Source organism: Gilbertella persicaria (assembly GCF_025201335.1).
Source record: "Gilbertella persicaria strain CBS 190.32 chromosome Unknown B0P05scaffold_48, whole genome shotgun sequence".
NCBI classification, from domain to species: domain Eukaryota; kingdom Fungi; phylum Mucoromycota; class Mucoromycetes; order Mucorales; family Choanephoraceae; genus Gilbertella; species Gilbertella persicaria.
The window spans coordinates 192,548-201,258 of NW_026252009.1; the positions used below are offsets into that span (position 1 = coordinate 192,548).

The 8,711-nt window shown below is 35.9% G+C and overlaps 7 protein-coding genes across 7 annotated transcripts; 5 read left to right on the top strand and 2 right to left on the bottom strand.

The window, feature by feature from the left end:
- Nucleotides 1-29: 29 nt before the first annotated feature.
- On the top strand, nucleotides 30-1,266 carry B0P05DRAFT_574734 (uncharacterized protein; the record flags this gene model as incomplete). The annotated part of the gene is made up of 2 exons (XM_051581586.1): nucleotides 30-359; nucleotides 424-1,266. 2 exons carry the CDS (start codon nucleotides 30-32, stop codon nucleotides 1,264-1,266), a joined length of 1,173 nt encoding a protein of 390 aa, XP_051431171.1.
- Nucleotides 1,267-1,437: 171 nt separating this feature from the next.
- On the top strand, nucleotides 1,438-2,789 carry B0P05DRAFT_557789 (methyltransferase-domain-containing protein). Its single transcript, XM_051580060.1, has 4 exons — nucleotides 1,438-1,789; nucleotides 2,031-2,064; nucleotides 2,107-2,426; nucleotides 2,480-2,789. The coding sequence occupies exons 1-4, from the start codon at nucleotides 1,461-1,463 to the stop codon at nucleotides 2,778-2,780; spliced, it is 984 nt and encodes a 327-aa protein (XP_051431172.1). The 5' UTR covers nucleotides 1,438-1,460; the 3' UTR covers nucleotides 2,781-2,789.
- On the bottom strand, nucleotides 2,790-3,691 carry B0P05DRAFT_557792 (uncharacterized protein). The gene is made up of 4 exons (XM_051580061.1): nucleotides 3,599-3,691; nucleotides 3,451-3,551; nucleotides 3,290-3,404; nucleotides 2,790-3,239 (listed from the first exon to the last, which is right to left on the bottom strand). The coding sequence occupies exons 1-4, from the start codon at nucleotides 3,648-3,650 to the stop codon at nucleotides 2,950-2,952; spliced, it is 558 nt and encodes a 185-aa protein (XP_051431173.1). The 5' UTR covers nucleotides 3,651-3,691; the 3' UTR covers nucleotides 2,790-2,949.
- B0P05DRAFT_557793 (uncharacterized protein) lies at nucleotides 3,692-4,652 on the top strand. The gene is made up of 4 exons (XM_051580062.1): nucleotides 3,692-3,810; nucleotides 3,864-3,981; nucleotides 4,033-4,402; nucleotides 4,447-4,652. Exons 1-4 carry the CDS (start codon nucleotides 3,728-3,730, stop codon nucleotides 4,590-4,592), a joined length of 717 nt encoding a protein of 238 aa, XP_051431174.1. The 5' UTR covers nucleotides 3,692-3,727; the 3' UTR covers nucleotides 4,593-4,652.
- Nucleotides 4,653-5,198, top strand: B0P05DRAFT_557795 (ragulator complex protein LAMTOR2-like protein). The gene is made up of 3 exons (XM_051580063.1): nucleotides 4,653-4,726; nucleotides 4,775-4,931; nucleotides 4,976-5,198. Exons 1-3 carry the CDS (start codon nucleotides 4,659-4,661, stop codon nucleotides 5,129-5,131), a joined length of 381 nt encoding a protein of 126 aa, XP_051431175.1. The 5' UTR covers nucleotides 4,653-4,658; the 3' UTR covers nucleotides 5,132-5,198.
- Nucleotides 5,199-5,207: 9 nt separating this feature from the next.
- On the top strand, nucleotides 5,208-6,384 carry B0P05DRAFT_557798 (uncharacterized protein). Its single transcript, XM_051580064.1, has 7 exons — nucleotides 5,208-5,302; nucleotides 5,354-5,425; nucleotides 5,472-5,599; nucleotides 5,654-5,779; nucleotides 5,888-5,967; nucleotides 6,012-6,105; nucleotides 6,152-6,384. The coding sequence occupies exons 1-7, from the start codon at nucleotides 5,245-5,247 to the stop codon at nucleotides 6,296-6,298; spliced, it is 705 nt and encodes a 234-aa protein (XP_051431176.1). The 5' UTR covers nucleotides 5,208-5,244; the 3' UTR covers nucleotides 6,299-6,384.
- Nucleotides 6,385-8,109: 1,725 nt separating this feature from the next.
- Nucleotides 8,110-8,711, bottom strand: B0P05DRAFT_253946 (uncharacterized protein; the record flags this gene model as incomplete). Its single annotated transcript, XM_051573345.1, has 1 exon — nucleotides 8,110-8,711. A coding segment is annotated over one exon (386 nt), but the record flags the coding sequence as incomplete, so codon positions are not given.

The window sequence follows — 8,711 nt, forward strand, 5'->3', positions numbered from 1 at the left end:
TTTATTTTACTTGTTCTTTATTGTTTAGCATGTTTCAAAACAACAGAGGCAATCATTATTATCATCAAACAAACCTGCCATCATGCACTCATGACATCTATCAGCATTTTTCCTTAACGGATACCAGCCTTGATAGTTCTCCTTCATCATCTCTGCCTTCTTCACCGCCGCTTTCTGCAGAACCAATAGACAATGTTTGCACTATTTTTGTGGTTGGATTTCCAGATGATTTACAAGAACGAGAATTTAGAAATATGTTTACATTTTCTAAAGGATTTGAAGCAGCCTCTTTAAAATGGCATTGCAAGGACTACCAAGAAGATCAAAGCATTGTCTCTGTAGCTAATAAATTGCAAATGGTATGCTATTATTTGAGAAAATGCACATTTCATTGATAGTTTTTTTTTTTTTTTTTTTTTGTAGATTGGGTTTGCTCGGTTCAGTACTCGGCAAGAGGCTCAAGAAGCAGCAAATCATTTAAATGGCAAGAAGTTAGATGCTGAAAAGGGCTGTATTCTCAAGGCAGAGATGGCCAAAAAGAACCTTCATATCAAGCAAATCCCTATAAACTCAGTGTCTTCTCATACTACCAAACCATCCTCACCTTTTGCTTCCTTCTTATTGTCCGATTCCTATTATACCAATTTGGCTTCTCAGTCTGACATTCCAGATACCTATGAATCATTTTCCCCATTGCCTAGTGATTTATTATCCCCTGAGGATCATAACAACACAAATCCTTTTATCAGCAAAAATGCCAGGAAAACATCTTATTTTGGGACATCATTACTCAACACTCCATCGTATTTATTTGATATGACTCCTCCTGAAGAACAAAACAATACGTTTACTCTATTTCGTAAATCATCCGAACCAGAAGCTGATCCTTACCTGTCAACTCTACACCTTCATGGTGACCGAAAAAATGCCTTTCCATCCAATGACCAAAACCCACCTTGTAATACGCTTTATGTTGGTAATCTTCCGGTCAATACAAATGTGGATGAATTGCGTTCATTGTTTGTTAAGTGCAAAGGATACAGGCGCATGAGTTTTCGACAGAAGCCTCAAGGCCCAATGTGTTTTGTCGAGTTTGAAGACATTGCATTTGCCACTCAAACCATGCGTTGTTATCAAGGATACCCCTTATCCAATTCCATCAAGGGAGGAATTCGACTCTCGTTTTCAAAGAATCCTCTTTTTATCAAGCCAACATCTGTTCATAATTTTAAACAAATGGGTACAGCTCTTTTAGCTGATCTTTGATACCACCCTTTTATACATATATATATATTCATATAATGCATCTTTTTTCATGACATATCCATCGTATATAGTCTTTTCATTCCTGAATAATATAGTTTATTTCAAGGTACTTTCTGCCATATTTTGTTACCTCAAATGCAATAATAAAAGCAGTCCATTTCTTTTTATATATTTTTTTTCTTCACTTTTTCTTAATGCAACCTTTGTTTGAAGCCTCAGGTTGGGCACTCCCTAAGAATATTGCTCAACAAGCAGTAAAAAATGATAAGAAAAAGAACAAGCCAGCACCTGACAGTACAACAGAAGCCGATCAACTTCAAGCTGATCTAGCCAAACTAAACGATCAAGCTGTCAAACCAAGCAAGAAAGCTCAAAAGAAAAACAACAAAAAAAGAGCTTTAGAGGACCAAGAAAAAGTCGAAAAAACAGCTGAAAACATGAAAAAGAAACCTAAAAAGACAAATGACACTGCTCAAAACAACAACAATAACAAAAAAGCAGAGCAAAAAAGAAGCTTCAAGCAGTAAGTAACAAAGCATTAAAAGCTAATCTAATCATAGTCACTAGCTCCTAAAAAAGAAAAATCCAGAGACTAATAAAAAAGAGCAACAACAACAACCAAAGGAAACAAAGCCCGTTGCTAAACAAATATCAGATGAAGGACTTACTCCTCTTCAGCGCAAAATGAAAGAAAAGCTTTCAGGTGCTCGTTTCCGTTGGTTGAATGAACAACTCTATACTACACCTGGAAAGCAATCGTTTAGTTTGTTCCAACAAAAGCCTGAATTATTTGACGAAGTATGTTGTGTAAAATAATGAATCATGACTCATGTATATTAGTACCATGAAGGCTTCCGGCATCAAGTAGAATCATGGCCAGTTAATCCTGTCGATGTGGTTATTGAGCAACTCAAAACATTGCCCAAGAACACTGTGATTGCTGATTTAGGCTGTGGTGATGCCATGATTGCTCAGACACTCAAGAAGCAAAAAGTTTTGAGCTTTGATTTGATTGCAAAGAACGAATTAGTCACTGCTTGCGATATCTCTAAATTGCCTCTGGAAGCAAACTCCATTGATGTTGCTGTCTTTTCATTGTCTCTTATGGGTACAAACTACCTTGATTTTCTGAAAGAAGCACATCGTGTACTCAAAGTTGGGTAAGTTACTGTTTCAATCTGTGGATGACACTAATAATCTTTTTCTTCTTTAGTGGTGAATTGAAGATTGCCGAAGTTGTCAGTCGATTCAGCGATTTAGACCAATTTATTACTTTGTTGGAAGGTTTAGGATATGATTTTATGGATAAAGATGATGACAACAAGATGTTTGTCATGCTCTACTTTACTAAACGGCCCAATTATGAAGAAGACTTGGATCAAGAAATGTTGGCTGGTTTAACCAAGACACAGATCAGATCTCTCAAAAAAGGCGCAGGCATTACTCAATCCAATAGCAAGTTACAAAAGAAATCTCAAACTTTATTGAAGCCTTGTTTGTATAAAAAACGATAAAATCTACATTCTTCTTCTCTCTCCTTTTTGCGTCTTTTTCTTTTCCTTGTCTTGTTCTTTCTCTTTCTTTTGCTTTTGTTGCAACATTCTATTGCGTTCTTTTTCTTTTTCTGCAGCACTCTTCATTTGTTCACGTCTTTGTTGCTCTTTTTCTCTTACAAGATCAGCATTACGATTGGCAGCCAACAATGGATCTAAAATAAAGATAAATACAGCTACAAATATACAGATATATACCAGATAGGGGTGCAGCTTTGCCTTTACGGCGATCTCTAGGTGAAGGTTCTGCTTCCTCTTTCTTTTCTGTATCATCTTCTCCTTCAGATACATAACCATATTGCTGCATTAATTTTTCGCGTGCCTCCTTTTGTTCTTTGGTTAGTTGTTTTTGTGCTGTTCGAAGTGTTAAATTCTCTTCTTGCTCTTTTTCAGCTTTGATTCTTCGCTCTTCCTCGCGCGCTATAAGAAGAAATGAGTCCATGGATTTATCTCTATATGCTTTTCAATACCGCGGGCTTCTTCAATAAGCTTTGACTTCTTTTCTTCTGCTTCCTTGATTTGATCCTGTTGTAGCTTTTTCGACTTCTCCAACAAGGTACCAATCAAATGCTCGGTATCTTTGTCCTATAAGATAGATCAAACTCGGCTCTCTTGAACAAAAACTACCTACTGTGGCTTCAGAAAGGAATTCTGACATGACTTCGCGCTTTTCGTCATCTTCAATCGAATCATCCTCAAGAATGCCCGTAATATACTCTGCAATGTCTTCGTCTACATGAACTGGGTTAATCAAGTTGATCGATGTGCTCGAGAATCACCTTTTAGTTCTATTGTGGCAAGTTGATTGGTGACTTGATCTATAAGGCTCATTCTAATAACCAAACAAACAGAGAGAAAAAAAAAACAAGGGAAAAAATGCTAACCAGAATCAAATTGTGACTTTTTCAATGCCTGTTGATAAGAAGGATACCGATCTTGAGAACAGAGTAAGGAAGTTGCTTGAGAAGGAAAAGCCAATAGAGAACACTTCGTAAGTCATGTTGTAGTTTGATAGATAGTTAGGCTTATACCTATATATGATAGTGAACAAGACTTGATTCAACGATTCAATCATGTATTTTCAACACAACCTGTAGTTGCTCAATCCAAACCTAATTATGCTATACCAGACAATGCGTATAGTGATGAAATAGACAAGCAAGTACGTTACTATGCTTGCTTGACTTTTTTTTTTGTTCATCGTGTCCTATAGATTGAAGCGATGCTCAATGAAAGTGATGATGATGATATTTATGACATGCTTGACTCGAAACAGGATAGACAATTATACTGTTCTTTGAATGACAACATAGACCATCTTCAAGAAACCTTTCTAGGCAAAGAAACTTATAACACGGACGAAAGCCATGAACTTATTCAAAGGGTACAACAAGAAGCTGCGTTAGATCACAGATACGATCAATTCACTCAACAACGAGACAAAGCATTGGAACAAAGATACCTTGACTTGAAAAAGAATGCTCCAAATGTATCTACGACATCCAATTCAACAAAACCCAAGGGAATTATTCCTAAACCACTTGGAAAAGATGATTTACATGATGAAATGAATGACTGGTGTTGTATGTATCTTGTCCTAAACAATATTTTACTGATTGTATAACAGGCATTTGTAATGATGATGCTACGATTGAATGCCTTGGTTGTGAAGATGATAATACGTATTGTAAGCCGTGCTTTGTTTACACACATCTTAGTGAAGCAGCTGACTATGAAGCAACCAAGCATAAAAGCAGACCTTATGTACGCTGATACAATAATAAAGTATAAATTGAGAGCGGAGGAAGATTTTTTAATGCAAAACCCTTTTCTTTACCAATGTTAAAACCAAAGATTATATCCCAAGTACTACGACAATCTTTGTATAATGGTATTAAAGCAGCACTGTAAGAGAATCAACCAGGAAAATGCTATTTTACTGAATAACAGGATAGGATCATGACAACAGAAGGATCGCTGATTTCATTTGCAGCAGACAATGACAAGAATGCCACCATTTACTCTGCCATCTCGGCCAATATTTGGAACACATACAAGAAAAAGAATAGTGAAGTGTATACCAACCTCCAATTCCAAATACTCGACTGTCAAGTAAGACTCAACAACAAAGACGCGTTTACTTAATCTCTTTGTAGGAAGGCGTTGTGTTTATTACAAGTCTAGGAGGTATGATCCTATGTCTTGTTGGTGAAGCAGATGTAGATTTGGGTATGTTGAGAGCAAAAGCACAAGTCCTCAAGGGACACTTGGAAGGTCCTTTTCAACAACTTGCACTTCACACAGACTATTGACGGACATTCAATAAAGTACACCAATCAAGGGATGACTACAATGTCATTTAAACCTTGTATTCCTTTACTTTCTCTTTTCTTCTTTTTCTCTTTTTTTTCTTACTTGTTCAATTATGTTGCGTACTTTCTCTTCTTTGTTGACTTTGGGTTTGGTTCTTGTTGCTGGTCTTGGTAAATATCAAAGACAGAGACGCGTCTATATGTATTAACATTTACAAAAAGTGTCTGCTCAATCGGATGCTGTGGCCACTAATGTTGAAGTTACTGCCCAATTCCCTGATAATCCTTTTGGTTGTAAGTATTATCTTTGTGCTGTGTTTTTTTTCTTAACTGTCACTAGTAATTGTCAATGGTCAACGTAACAAGGTTATTTTGGACATTGTAAATAAGGAAAAGAGTCCTTATACTGTTTTTGCTGTCACTGGTCAAGTCTCCAAAGCTGATGACTTTTCTCAGGTTGTTCGTAACGTAAGTAATCTACTGTTATAATAGAAAAAAGAAAGGAGGCTAACATATATGTAGTTAACTGCTACTCGTTATGGTCTCTCTCTTGGTGCTGGTGCTTCTGTTCAAATTCCCTATAACTTTTATTCTGAATATGTTCCTGGAGAACATGGCCTAACTGTCTTTGTTGATTTGTTATCTGAAGTATGTATTTGTAATATTATATATATATGTGTGTGTGTGTGTGTGTGTGTGTGTGTGTGTATGTGTGTGTGTGTATGTGTGTGTGCATGTATTGATTAATTTGTACAGGAATCTGTTACCCGTATTGTTGGTTACAATGGCACTATTACTGTTACTGATCCTGAAGGTTCTTGGTTCGATCTTCAACTGTAAGTACTTGTATATTTCTTGACGTGGTCTCATACATGACTAGTCTTGTTCTTTATGCTGTTCTTGCTGCTGGTGCTGCTGGTGTTGGTTATATTATTCGTGAAGCCTTCTTCCCTAGTGCTAAGAAGACTAAGAAGGTAAGGCTCGACTGAATATGTATCTTTTTTAACTGTTTATTTTTAGACCAAGAAGGTTGAAGAAGTGACTGAACGTCCTGCTCACCGTGATGAAAAAGGTGAAATGGTCTTAGATCAATCCTGGATTCCTGAACATCACCTTGGTTCCAAGAAGACCTCTCCTAAGACAAAAAAGAGAGCTTCTCGCAAATAAGTTTCAAAATTAGCATGCGCACTTATATATATATAATAATATACACTTTATTTTAAAATAAAAATGAGATAAACTTTGATACAAATGTTGGGAATCAATTTGAGAAAGTATGTTAGCTGCATTAAATGGCTAAAGCTCTTGAAATTTTGCATTTGGCGTGGCCAATTTTTTTTTTCTTATCCTTCACCGACTTTTGATTCCATTTGGTATAAGCAAAATGGATGTGCTTGAGGTGCTTCTAATCCTCAGTTTGTGCCTTTTCAGAGTATTGTGTTTATTACAGGATCTTTATTTATCAACTAACTCTCCTTACAATTCTTTTTAAATTAATCTATCAAACAGTTGACAATACCCTTTTTTTATTGGACAAAGTCATTCCATTTTACAGCTTAGAAAAAAGCTATAGAATGGAAGAAATCGTCTGAATTTTCTTCTGTAAACGTCTGAAATTAAAATTGAAAATGTCCAAATATTTTTCGAAAAGGTCCAAAAACCAAAGTATTTTAGCAGCCTGCCATAGGCGCAAGTATTTATCGAAAAAAATCGTCATTTCTGCCTTCCAGTTCCCTTTTTTCGGGTTTCCTCTATTTGAGCATACTGAGCTTTTCACACCATTCGATGCGCCTTAATTGTATCTACCATTTTTTATACCCCTTTTTGATAACTCTTCGTTTTTAGACGCTTTTAGTCCATCATTTCTCTTGAATTTCTAAGAATAAGAATATTGAAGGATAGTCAAGTGTACACAGAGTGAAGTGACTTCCCACATAATTATCATTTTGAAATCTTCTTTCGGAAATTTTTCAGGGTCAAAAGGCACTCCATGGAAATGATGTTGGAAAAGGCCATACCAAATTGATCAAATTATTGTCGCAAAGAAGTCATATATGTTGATATTTATATCCAAGTTGTAGATGAGATATCTCGAAAGTCTAAGGCTTTTAAGGCCTTGAAATATTCTATCTGTATTAATTTCGGTTGGGTAGCCAAGGAACTTGTTGAATACACCTTGCCAAATCATTGCCTTATTTCCACAAGAGATTAGTAAATGTTTGGTATCCTCTGTTTGGTTGCAACTGACCCATCGATCGTTTTCGATGTCTTTTATTCGTCTTTCGTGTAGGAATTGCTTGCTAGGGATTCTGTTGTGTAGAATTTTGCACTAGGCTTTTCTCTGCGGCTGGACTGCCAATGAATGTCAGCTCAGCGTTGTCTTCTCAATCTTTGCAAGCAGCTGAAAGTGTTAGAGTCATACAATCGATTGCTGATAATGATATTTGGGCTTCGTTTTTTTGTTCTATAGAACTCTGTCAATACATCCATTGTTTCAAAAATCAATTCAAATGCACCGTCTTTGTTCAGGGATATTTTATATCTAGAGTCAGAGAAGAGCATAATAGATTCAAGGCTTGGGTTATTCGTTTCGACTTGAAGGGCGTATACCATCATATCATACAGGTACTTTGGGATTCTTTTCAATTGCTCATAGTTGAGCATAAATATTTGATTTCTCCATTTTTTTAAATTCTGATTCATGCAATGAGAATATATATTTAAACTCGGCCAATCTTTTATGGAACAACCGTCTACGCCAAGCTTTAAAACATAATAATGCTCTTTTTGAAATTTGTTGACGAAGGATCCATAAAGAGAAACTTTGGTAATTCGGGCTTAGTATTAGTTGTTTTGAAGGAAGGCATCATTTTTTGTTGATTGTCAAAAAGACCTCCCCTTTTTTTCTGCCTTTTTCTGAAAGAAGTAAAGTTAAGACAGGAAAAGAGAGGTAAGAAACGTATCTAAATGTGATACATAATTTTGACAAAAACTATGTGTAGATCAAGTATCTGAAGTCGCAACTGCGAGAAGAAACTGCTAACTTAGAGAATGTAGAACCAGAAATGTTTAGTACTTGCTTTGTTTATTAGAGTCGAATTCTCTGACGGTTTGATAAGGATATATTCAGGACAGTATTGTTTTTTGTCAACGTGATTTTGCTTCCATTCTTATTAAAAAGTGATTTTTTACTATCAAAAATAACTATGAATGTTGCTTAGGAAATCTAAATCTAACTCTTCTTCCATGTCACTTGCCCAATAATCAGACTCATGTGTGTCTATTTTGGGCCTCTTTTGACTTGAATCTTCATATGAAGTTTTTCTTTTTGTGTTGTCAATAGGCGCACTAGGTTCTATTGATGTTTGATTTTGTGTTGTAGATTCTATCGGCGCATTGTCTTGATGTTGTGTGTTATTTGAGTAAGGAGGTTTCTCTGTGTTATTAAGAGCTAAATTGCTTTGTTCAAGTGTATGTATGTCACTCAAATGCCTTGTATCTTCTTCTTGTTTAATTTGATCTGCTTTCAGTCCTTCCCATGTAGCATTAATTCTATTACTTATTTCTTCTTCCTCTTCTT